The sequence below is a fragment of the Pezoporus flaviventris genome, unplaced genomic scaffold (genome assembly GCF_033815535.1).
Source record: "Pezoporus flaviventris isolate CSIRO_AGI_PZ_B2104156 unplaced genomic scaffold, CSIRO_AGI_Pfla_v1 ptg000023l, whole genome shotgun sequence".
In the NCBI taxonomy this organism is placed as follows: Eukaryota; Metazoa; Chordata; class Aves; order Psittaciformes; family Psittacidae; genus Pezoporus; species Pezoporus flaviventris.
Window position 1 is genome coordinate 13,300,351 of NW_026892571.1, and position 12,446 is coordinate 13,312,796.

Below are 12,446 nucleotides of genomic sequence, written 5' to 3' on the forward strand. Positions count from 1 at the left end.
GGGGCACAATACATTGATCCCAGTGGCCCAGGAAGCACCTGTGAAGGACAGACACAGAGGTGCCCACAGGCATCTCTGCAGCCCCAGCTGCCTGTGTCTGCCTTGGGCATGACCACAGTAAACCCTGCAGTTATACCTCATGCAAAGGGCAGCCAGGAAGGATGCTTCCCAGGGGGACAAAGGAGAGCAGTCTTTTATGTGGCAGGAAGCCTGTGCTGGGGAAACACCAGACCAGGGTAACTGAACTTACTGTCCTAAGAAGCAGAGAGAAGGGAGCAAACTGGAGCAAACCAGGCAGGGACAGTCATTTTGGCATACACAGTTTTCAGAAAACACATTAAAAATTTATTTTAAATATATTATAAAAGGAAGTCCATTCAGCTTTAAAAACACTAGGCATTCTATCCATGATTCCCAGTTTATGAAAGCTACTACATTAAAGTGCTACAAGTCCTTTACCACCCCCAGATATTAGGCTGTTTGTCCTAATATGCACAAAATAAATATACACTGATTCAAGAGGCACCATCCAGTTTTACAGATAAAACGCATGCAGTACAAGGAATAGACAAACCTATCACCGAGATCCTGGAGAATGCATTTTGAAACCAATTCCTTTCTCCACCCTAGAGGCTACAGCTATTTGTTATTGTTATCAAATGTTTTAGTCTATTAGTTCTATCAGTTTTATCTTGTTTTGTGGTCGAAGTTCACATTTGCTTGCTCAGTAATTGGGATTAGGACTTTAGAGTTGGACTAGTAGATTTGAGACCACATAGATCCAGTGGCTTTATAATGGCCTTTGGGACTGTTTGTGATTTCTGATTTGGATACTCAGAAAGTAAAATGCAGGATCTTGCATGCTGGTGAAATGCATGAGCCTTCACCATGAGGGGGAACATCCAACAGCTAACCGGGACACTCCCTGGTCTAGCTTTGGTTGTTACAGCGTACCGAGAAGAAGCTGCCATCCTTTCCAAGTCTTCCTACTAGGAGTGACATCCCCCTTCCCCGAGTCATTACTGGTATTGATTTAACAAAGGAAACCCCAGAGCTTCAGAATTACTGTCGTTCACACAGATTTTGCACTTACAAGTTGGACATATTAGAAAACACACACAAACACAAACACAGCAAGAGTCAAGCTTTCTCTGACATCCTTACCTCCCAACCCCTTTCCCTCTCTTCTCTTGTCCAGCAAGGCACTAGGAAATGGTTCAAGTTTAAGCATTTGCTGTACATTTACGTTTTAAAAGGCACATCTTTATTTTAATGATGCTGAATTCCCCTTTCAGTAAGGCTCACACATTCTTCTGTTACGATGTGGAAAAGAAAGTTAATTTCCCAGGCATGAAAAAAGCCACCTTGCACACACCAGAGCCTCAAACCTATTACTCTGTCTGTAGGCCCGAGAGATTAGCACCAGTATAAATCAACAACAGCTTCAAGAACAAATCGAAGTATTATCATGCAACATAACACACATCCAGGGATCCCCTGTTGTCTGGGATCCTGATACTTAAAAGCAGCAGAATTTATGCAGCCATGGAGAGAGGGGTGTTTGAATGCTTTTGGGGGGAAAGATATGAAAACATTTATTTTGCATATTCAATCTCCAGTCTTGACTTGCATGCAGATGTGAAGATTCACTTATGTGTTCATGCTTTAGCAATCTGGCTTACAAATAACCAAAAGTAATTGGAATAATTAACCAGTAAAGGCTCAATTAAAGATGTAGATGATGAAATACAGCCTCTGTTTCTCAATCAGTGGATGTCTGGTTATATTAAGTCTTATTAGTCAGCAAAGCCTCTAGGGTACTGAAAAGTATAATTAATGTAAATAAATTAATAGCTCAAAGCTCAGTGAGCCAGTCTGAATTGGTGAGGCACTGATCACACTCAGATCCCAAACCATCAGAGAACAGATCAGATGAACCGTACTGAGAAGGACCCAGGAGGACCACTCTCACTGAAGCTCCTGTTTCCATGTACTGGTGGTTGGTTTTGACAACAGGAATTGGTTCAACAATTATCTAATCTTTCAGGGCAGACTGCTAAGAGCTTTCCTTTCCCTCCAAATTAAGATCACTAAGTGGTAAAAGACCTGCTCCTTACCGCAGCTCCCTCAGAAGCAAGCGCCCAGCAAGCCAAGGACTCTTCACCAGGTGAGCCCAAGTACAAAGCAAGCCATGCATTTCCCAAACAGAAGCTAATCCTCTCATTAGGAAACTAAGACACACACAACTGCAAGCTGCAAGCAGAATGACCGACAGTCCATTCCTATAATCTGCTGATTGCGTCCCACTTTTAAACTAGCCCTGTGCATGGACAGCTTCTTGTTCCACAGGTATAAAAACATTCCTAAAGACATCTAGTCAGACCATCTAGTGATCCATAGTCAGCACTACTAGACTAATGAGAGCATTAATAACTTAAGGAAAGCAACAGACACAAAGCACTGGGAGGTGGTTCTGTCTCCCACAGAAATGAAAAGGGATCCTAATGACAAACACTGTAGTTACTGAGAACATAAGATGTCAACTCTGATGCTGGCCTCACTTCCATAGCAATACTGCTGTACAACTGTCACAAGGGAAGCCTAGAGCCTTTTTTCACTCCCAAAATGTTAAATACCAATGCATTTGGCAAGCCTGGTCCCAGCTGTAATGCAGTACCCATGTTCCCCTTGCTTCATGAATGCCTGTACTGGGTAAGTCAGCGTGTGGCCTCAGCTGTGAGGATGAGAGAGGTGGGAATGAATTTGAGCCTTACAGTCAACATATCAGTCTTGAGAGGCAGATAGTTGTGTCCTAGTTTGCTCCCAGTTGACAGACACAGCACTACATGGCCTCAAAGAGATCTGAAACATGGGCAATGGTCCTACAACTGCCAACATCAGAAAGGGCTCCCTTCTTCTGGAGCTCTGCAGAGGGAGACAGCCTGCTTGTTTCTTGACACTAGGCAGGAATCTCTTTGCCTTCACATGAGAAAGACACCTCTTCTGGGATGAGATTATTCTGGTTCAGTATCTGGCACATCCTGCAGCCAAACCAGAAGGGTAACACCTTGCACAGCTAACTGGAGGTTAGGGTACCAGTGAAACAGGCCCATCAATCCCACATCTCTGCTTAAACAAACAGATTTCCAGTCACAGGAAACTCTACGGTGCTGCGGATGCTGGGAAAAGAGGAGGGATAAATAGCACAAGCCTAGAACACTAGTGACCACAGGACTCACCACTGTGACAAGCTGCACACTGATGAACAAATGGATAAAGACCAACAGCTGATTTCAGCCCTGACTTAATTATCCTGAACTAATCTGCTCACACCAACTGTGAATTAAGTTAGCTTTCAAACCTCTAAAGGAAAAATGGAAGTTGCCTTCATGTAATCGATTAAACTCTGAAAAAGTCCAGAGGTGTCCATGCCAGAAAGATTCTGAGTAAGAGGCAAATTTGGAACCTGATACTCAAAGGCTCTTAGCAAAAATCTTCACCTGTAAGAACTGTGCTTACTTCATACCCCCCTGCTCATCTTTCACCTTGAAGATCCAACAGTGAGTGACAAACTGACTGCAAAGCGAATGGACCAGAAAGGCAGATTTCTCATCACTAATAACTACAGCACTGTTCCCAACACACGGCTGCACTTCCACTAGAGCTCATTCCTTTATCAGAGCTGTGATTTGGAAAGTGATAATACTCAACTGATTGAAATATATTTTGGTTTAGGGCAAGAAAAAAAAATCATTTAATATTTTGATGGCCTTTTTTTGATGGGAGGATTAAATCTTCAAGATTTTACTTATATGGGCTTTGGAAGATAAAGCACCTCTGTGGGAATGCTTCAGCAGGTGGTATAGAATCATAGAACCAACCAGGTTGAAAAAGACCTTTAAGATCATCAACTACAACCGTTAACTCAGGACTGCCAAGGCCACCACTAAACCACGTCACTTAGGGCAAACTGATCTCCCCTCAAGATCTCCCCTGATGGCTGCCCCTCATGATCTCCACAAGCAGCCACCCCTCATATACCCCCCAGAGTGGCCCACACTGTATAGCTGCTGCCCCTACCCCCCATGGATGCCCCTTACACCCCATGGCTGTCCCTGCTCTCCCCTCATGACTGCCCCTAACCCCTAATAGCCACCCCTCACACCCTATGGCTGCCCTTGCTCTCTCCTCACGATCCCTCCTTATGGCCACCCCTTCCTTCCCCTCACAATCTTCCCTCACGGCCACCTTTTTAGCAGTTATAGAAAGCCCTAGATAACAAAATCCTTTAACGCCAGACCCAGGCAGGAAATAAAGCAAACAAAAAGCAGCTTGAATCGCATTCAGACTCCTCTAAAATCAGAGTTTCAGTTCAGTCTCAGCACAGAAGTGGCTCTCGCAAAGCCTTTAACATTCCACCATCCCCAGAAAAGAAGGATGCAGCATCTTCACAATAAAGCCTGGCCTGCTAGTTAACCTTCTCCTGAGAGTCTCCCTTTTACCTTCATTCACTGTTTAAAAAAAAGTACTCTTAAAAAAAGTTTTTGTAACCCTCCCCAGTAAAAACTAGAATTGTAAAATATATATATATGGATGTATTTCCTCAGTCTCTTAAAGATCAAGATTTCTGTTAAATTTTTCCAAGATGGTTGAGTTTGTATGTTCAAATATCCACTGCTGCGTTGGAGATGAGGGATTGCAGCTATTCATAAAGATCTTTCGGTCACTCTCACTGCAGTCCATACAGCTGCTGCTTACTGGATGGTAGAGGGTCTTGTCCTGGGAAAGAGAAATGTGATATGAGGTTGCTGAGCAGAGAAGCAAAGCTGACTTAAAATCAACACGAGAAAACCAAGGTATTTTGTCACTTAGATGTACCTGAACAAGTTGTTCCACACTGAATTAGTTAGCAACTGTCAAAGTGCAGTCCCACCCCTTGCAACAGCATCCAGCCCATCTCACACCTCCACTGGGATGGTCTAAAGCTCTGTCTGAAACTAGGTTCTCCAGCCTACAGTGCAGTGGCTGCTGCAGTTGCTCCTGACACTATGCATATAAATTACTAGGACAAAGCATGCAGTCAAGGACTTCTTTACCTGTTGCCCACAAAAGGGCTTCTTAATAGGGGGATGAATTATCTACTTTTGGTATGACCTTTAATGTTGAGAATAACCCAATAAACACAGCATACCTCTTGGCAAACAGGTTTTGCAAGGGTATTGCATCACCTCATTGCCAGCTGTGGGCAGGACTGCAAGGAGAGTATCCTTCTGCTTAGCAAGCCCTGGAGAAGCAGTCCTCACCATTTCTAACCAGTGGAACAGGGGAGTCACCTCTTTCTAAGCAAGGATAATTAAGGGCACAAAGACAACAGGTTGCCTCTTACTGCAGCTGCATGAAGGGAAGGAATAGAACAGGAGTGGTGATATTTTAAGGAAAATTGCCTGTAGGCACTGAAGTTGACACTTTAAATGAGAACACACTCACTTTTCGGTATCTCCAGAGCTGGTTCCCCTTCATTCCATGACAATCATAGAGGGTCACAGGGCTGCTGTGGGAAATGGCATCAAAGCAGAACTTCTTAGTGTGCTGAGGATCCCCAGGACGGATGTCTTCCCTCCAGCTGAAGGTGAATACCTGCTGGGACAAACAGGACCCTCAGGGTGGCTGGTGCTGGGCATAGTGCTTTCACCCGCAGAATGACAGTATCTGAGAGAGAAAAAACACTTCCACCTCTGGGGACAGGGAGTGCTAACTAGGGGAGGCTAAGAGCTACCTCGTGGACTGCCACACAGCATGCTAAATGAGACTGTGCTGCTGCAAACAGCCATGCTAGTTAGCTTGGGTACTAATAGCAGCCCTGAATGTCTCTGCAATGCAGACATACATCATGGATTAAGTGAGCAGCTGACCAATTACAGCCTTTCACAGTGAGCAAAAAAGGCAGAGAGCTACAAGAGCTCAGAGTTAACAGTGGCAGTAAACACCTACGTCTGCACAGACAGCCTGCAGTCACCTTGAGAAGAGTCTGTCCGACGTCTTCTGGGACAAGAAACCAGGAGCCCACAGCTCCCCAGCCCACCCCAGAAGGGCAAACATTAGGGCAGTGCTTCCTGGTGCTCTCTTCCACTGTCCCTGCAATGATCTTTTTCAGGTGAAATTAAAGCAGGGATACTACAGAAGAGAAAGGTTTTTAGCTCTAGTAATAAGGCATAACCCATGCTTGGCAGTGCTATGGCCTTGATGAAAACTGCCAGATGTCAGCACACATGGCTTGGAAATCCCTGAACCATGGGGTTGAACCATGGGCAAAGAGGTGGTGAAGCACTACCACACAACATGGCTCTGCTCCTTGCAGACATTAGCTCCCTGTGACATTAGCTTTTGGCCATGGTTTGACACAGCAGAGTGGTTTAACTGAACCCTCAGTCTGACGAGCATGGCTTGGCTGAAGACATGTTTTAAGCATCACAGGACTAAATTCCACAACTTGTTTAAAGGCAGGCACTGGTGTCAACCTTTTGCTTCATGCCTTGACAAGAACAGCATCTCTGGCAAGGGTGCAAGTGCCCTCTTGTGACCAGCACCAGCCAACGTGGTTCTAGCCAGCACGCCTCCCTGTCAGTGCCTGAGGGGAAGGGCTATTCTGTGGGCTCCTTTTGGAGCAATGTGGAAGAATGGTCCTCTCTTCAGAGATATCTCATAGGGCAGTAGGACAGACCTCTAATGAATAGGGTGCTCCTACTTGAAGCAGCAAGGCCAAGAACTTTTGCCACAGTTCTTGTTCCTATTTCTCTTTTAAACCTCTTGCAAAAGAAATTACCACAACCGTTTAGGCTCCATGCTACGCAGAAGTTCAATCACATTATGCTCCTAAACACTAATTGTTCAAGATCCTCCTCATGGAACAGAGGCTTAGTTTTGGACTGCCTGAGTAAATTGTTTTCGTTTCAAGCGTTCATGCATCAGAACTGATATGCAACAACCCTTTGTCTCCTACCACTGAGGCCATTCCCCTGAAGAGTTATGCATGGCTCTGTAATAGAGGCATTGTTTTCTTGAGCTTTTCTCAGCTCAGATGCCACAGTTTAGACAAACTAATATTTCCCTCCCTTTTCTTACAATAAAGCTGTCGTTTCTGGCACCTTATATGTTGAGAGGGTGAATCTATAGCCTGGCCGGTTTCATATCTCTCCAGCAATGGTTGGGCGTTTATAATGCATTTGCCTCCTGTCAGAAGGATGATAGTAAGCGGTTATTGAATGCTCCTGCAGGTTCATTAATATGCATGATGCTCCTCCATCACTTCTCCCAGCACAACCTTTGAAGTTAATATTCACTTTGTTACATATTACAGCTGCCTTGTTACTGGTTTATTATTTTGGCATATTGTTTTCTTGTGCTCCCTTTTGTTCGCTCCCAGAACCTCAAAGTGGAGGTGAAAGCGCTGCACAAAGCCTACCAGGCTCCAGACCCTGCCACAAGCACAAACCACATCCTGCTACAAGCCCACCAAGTATAATTAGCACATGAGCCTTGGGGTGTACAACACCCTCCCTTCACCTGACAGTGCTCTGCAATGACGTTTCTTCTCAAACATTCATCATGAAGTTCTTATAACTTCTCCCTCCCCAAATTAATTTAGGGGCTGATGATTTATCAAAAGGACCGTTACCTGCACGTTGTTCCATGCTGCCTCTCCTCTGTCCTTCACACAGTTTTCTAGCCTCAGTGGGGATCCCAGGGCTCCATGCTTAGTATCCACACACAGTCCAGTTCCTACATTGCGTATCTGAAATGGTAAGTTGGACATTGAATCTCCTTCCCTTACCAAGTGATAGGAAAGAAGCCTTGAATTGCTTTAAATAGTGGCAGTATTTGTATGAAGACCGCTTTAAGATTCCTCACTTCACCATGTATCTGAGCTGGCAGATGACAGCTAGAAGAAAGCACAGCAATTCAAAAAATGGAGGTACAGAAACCTCCAGGACACAGCAAAACCCATTAACTACAGGACTGCAGAGCCCACTGTGTTGTTGTGTGTAATAATCTACGACTTCACTCCTGGGGCAATTCTTTTCCCAGAACACAGCAGACTTCCAAGAACAGGGATGTTTTTCCTGGCTTTCAGATGGGAAAGCTAAGGAGCAGAGCAGCTTAACACAGTTGTGTAGCCTTTGGAAATAGCACTGCTTAGCTGCTGCCTCTCTCTAGCCCTCCCTGTTGGCATGTTCTGCCTTCTACAAAGCACACAACATGCAGAACAAGCCCAATCTCTATTCTCTCTGTAGCTGTGCACTGATAGAAACGGCTGCCTAACTGCCTTCTTTGATCAAGACCAGCGTAATGGTAGGGGAGTTCTGGTCTTTGAAACACATCAAGCAGGATCTTTGAACACTCACTTGCCACCTCACAGCAAACTGCTTACTGGAGCCCAGGGGTACAACAACCTTAAACCAACCTGCAGCCTGTTTGCCCACTGCAGGCTGCACAGCACAGACTTGCCTCTCCCCAGGCGGCTGCTGGAGGCTCCACTGGCGGGTAGAACTTTGGCAAGTCCCACGCGACCTCGTTCATGAACCACTTGAAGCTTTTGCAGTTGAGGTTGTTGCGGAGCTCCTTCTGAGCCGCCACGTCCCCTGCAGAGAGGTGCCGGTACTCCGGTCTGCGCTGGTAGATGTACTCTGCGTACTCGTCCATCCACACCTCTGCCACCCGCTTCAAGTTCTGTGTGGGTAAGAGCCACGTGTGAAAAACCAGAGGGAAAAGCACCTGAGAATGCTCTGCACAAGCTACTGACATTAGCATTCAGAACAGCTCTGCTGCTTGCGCTCGGAAAGGATTTTCATGCACATCCACTCTTTCTGCCCAGCTTCAGGATGAAGATTATTTTTATTATTCTCTAGTTCCAAGGGACTTTTTGAAACATTTGGAGTTGAGGTCAAACCAGAATCCTGGCACTTGGCCATTATACCTAGTGCCTTGTGGCTAAGAAAAACAACATTAATCAAAGGCTTTTCTTTTTCTTCCCTTTTTTTCTTTCTGTGAAGAAGCTACTCACAAAATGACGCTGGTTAAATACCGCTGGACATTCAAAGGTCCCTGACAGAAAGCTGCTTTCTTAAATCCTTTTTATTGCATCTTCTAACCCATCTAGGAATGGGATTTGCTGTACTCCCTTCTGGAAAGCTTCAGTTCTCAATACTCTTTCTTACCACTATTTTTCAGTTTTCTTGAGTAAAAAGCTGTTTAAGAGAAACCCTGAGATACCACAGTAGTACAGAGCTTCAGGTGATGACCCTTCAGAACAGAAGCAAAGGGCTTTACCTCCTAGCAGCAGTGTATTTCACGTATCGCTGTAAAACTTAACCCACTGTGCAATTCCAGCCCAGCAGTGAACACCACCCTGTGGAGATACCCACCACCCTACTGCTCGTCACAACACACTCAAGAGATTGTTGGACCTTGGTCTGCTCTCTGGCAACAACAGGCACATAGTTGGTCACCATTGTTGGTGACCCAGCAGCACTGCCTACCTTGCATGAATACAGTCAGTCCAGCAATGGCCATTTACTACCAAAAACTGAGGACACTGAGAATGAGCAGTGTGCTGACCCTGCCCCAAATGCAGCCTACATACAACTTAAGGTGACCGTATGATCTTAGATGCCAAGAGACAGCCTCTTCTACACCCTTCTGCCATCCCCTTCCAGCACTGTGAGTATGCAAGAGCCGAATACTGAATCAAAAGAAATATAGCTCCTTCCTGAAGGGATGGCACAGAGAGGAGAGCACTCTATCGCTCTGACAGGTCATTGCTGGGCTGAGTAATATATCTATAACTAGGGTGATACCATTAAACAGGGAAGCATTTTAACACTGTGCAAGCCACAAGCCTGCGGAACAGCAGGGCACATCTTGCGGTTTTTACTCATGCAGCCTTTCTGCTCCTATGATTTTTTGCTCCCACCAGAGGGCAATGCAGTCCCTTCCTAATTTGGAAATTAACGGGAGAGATCTAACGCAGGTAGGCAACAGCTCTGTCCTCTTTGGACTACACTAGAGTAAGAAATAGGACAGCACAAAACATTCTATTGTGGAAAATTACAGCTTGCCCATTCAGTGGTCTGTGATGCTTGAAGCTGAGAGGTCTTTCAAGCTCCAAAACACAATCACCACACTGAAGCCTGCTGCTCTGGGGGAGCACAGCTATAAAATGACTGAAGTATTATGCAGATAAAGCCGTATCTCGTTTGTATTGGTAACTCCATAGCCAGTGCCTGATTGCAAAAGTCCATTCCCAACACCCAGCAATGGCTGATGTCTAGAGCATAGAGCTGCCTGCACATGAGTCTGCAGCTCCTTGGCACTCTTCCTTTTGTGATACACATCCTCCACTGCAATACTGCTCAATTTGACCACCATACAAACACAATTTATAGACTATAAAGTCTACATTTGCCTCCCATTGTGGGATGAGAGGAGACAACAGCACGGTCGATTGCAGTCAGACATCTGTCACGGGTAATGCCATTGCCACTTACTCTGGCCAGGCTGACTCCTGTTGGAACCTTGTATGGAACATATTTTCTGTAGATATGACCAACTCTAGAGCAAGGAATGTCCTCCATGCGACCTCCACACATCCATACCTGTGGAACAGCAGAGATACAGTTTCAGTCTTGATTATATGGAGAAAAATGAAGAACAAAAAAAGACTTTCAAGTCACGAAAAAGCTTAACCCAGACTTTTTACTTTAAAGTACACCCTCTCCCAAAGAACCTCCCCTTCTTGCTTTAGTCTCAAATCCTGTAACTATCTGCTTAGAGCCATGCAGCAAGCCTTGATTTAGCACAAGTGCTATCAAGCCCAATAGTCAAACAGTCCAATTTTGCATTCTTTAGCGAAAGGAACAAAAAAAACTAAACTACCCAGAAAATAGCACACAGCACACTTTAAATTGATATATGTTATTACAGCAATAGTAACCACTGTAGTTAAACTGGACTGCCATACAAGACCTGGGTGCAGGCTGTGTAAAAGGGCGGCCATCTCTACAGTACTGGTCCTATGTTATGCAAGACACTCCAGGGAATTCAGAAGCCTGTTCAAGTGCCAGAAAGCAGAAGAAACATTTTCCTGTGGTTATCACTGCTTTCAGGTGGTTTCAATGCTGACATGCACTCACTGCTTTGCAGCCTTACAATTAAGTGGAAATCACTGCCTGGTGAAAACGCAATTAGCTTTAAGAAAGCCCTCAGAAAGTCACTGCAGCACACTGCTAGTTAAGAAAGACTACCCTGATGCTTGGTTAATGTCTAGATTTGGGCCCAGAAATTTCTTTTCCCGTCTGGGAAAATTTAATTCTTTGCCATCACACTACAACAACCTTCTTTTATTCCTTATTTATGTCATGGATGTAATAGTTTTGTCCAAATGAAACCAAAGGAGATGTTTCATGAATCAGCCAATCTACTTCATTAGATCTAAGAATTACATTCATATGCACTTCCCAGAGATATCTAATGAATACTTAGAAGGTATCCTTCTGTATGCAAAACAACTGACTTACTGAATTCTTGAAGCACGACACTGTCTTGCCCTTCAATTTGTCCCCAGATCTTATGTTAATGCCCCGAAAGCAGGACTATTTAAGGAGGTCTGCTGGTGCTGCAGGCTTGATGCGGCGTTCCCGATCCCTCCATTCACTGTGGCTAATTTGAGCCACCGCAGTTCATTGTACAATGAGCTTAGTCAACAGCTTCACACATAGCAGGCAATTCCATTAATATTCGACAGTGACAATATTAAATACTTAGCTCAGAAGAGAAATATTTGGCCAAGGCTGCTGCATAATTATTTGCTCTGACACTAAAGTCCTCTGGAGTTTCAGCTCTGTCTACTGGCCCTAATAATTATAGTCATTTGCTGACTGCGTATAACTTAATGGAGGTTGGTTGCTCTCAGTTAGGGGGATATTTTTCACAGGCAACTTCTAAAGTTCAAGGTACTTAATTACAAGCAGTTATAGTGAGAGAGACAAGAAGGAAGTTGACAAACACTCCTTCTACAGAATTTCATTCCTTTTGTCCCTGCTGTGTCTCGAAAAGCTGGTACAGAAGAGATGAAGACAAAAAAAGAAACTAGCACCCGGCGGTTTTGAAGTTTCCAGTGGAATTAGAAATGCTGCTTATGCTGTGCTTTTTGCTGCAGAGGGCCACAGTGTGATTTCTCTGCTAGGGAATTAACAGATAGACCGAGAAAAGAAGAGTTTGGGGATGTTTCCTGTGACAGAAATGGTTGGCACAAGAGCTGCAGCAGATCTGGGAGCTATAAAAGACTGCAGGAATAGCTGAAGGACCCTAGAGCTCAGCTGCACAGACACACACACTCAACAACCTGATTCTGAGCCTGTGCACTGCACCCTGCATCAAGAAAGCCCTAT

General features: G+C 44.8%; 1 protein-coding gene across 1 annotated transcript in view; it reads right to left on the reverse strand.

Moving 5' to 3' along the window:
• Nucleotides 1–4,583: 4,583 nt before the first annotated feature.
• GALNT10 (polypeptide N-acetylgalactosaminyltransferase 10) overlaps nucleotides 4,584–12,446 on the reverse strand; it is a 78,813-nt gene continuing 70,950 nt past the window's right edge. Inside the window, exons 8-12 of the mRNA XM_061456860.1 lie at nucleotides 10,545–10,652; nucleotides 8,506–8,727; nucleotides 7,676–7,792; nucleotides 5,488–5,637; nucleotides 4,584–4,779 (exon numbers count right to left, since the gene is read on the reverse strand). Coding sequence (XP_061312844.1) covers nucleotides 4,612–4,779; nucleotides 5,488–5,637; nucleotides 7,676–7,792; nucleotides 8,506–8,727; nucleotides 10,545–10,652 — 765 coding nt within the window. The 3' untranslated portion in view covers nucleotides 4,584–4,611. The remainder of the gene's footprint in view (nucleotides 4,780–5,487; nucleotides 5,638–7,675; nucleotides 7,793–8,505; nucleotides 8,728–10,544; nucleotides 10,653–12,446) is intronic.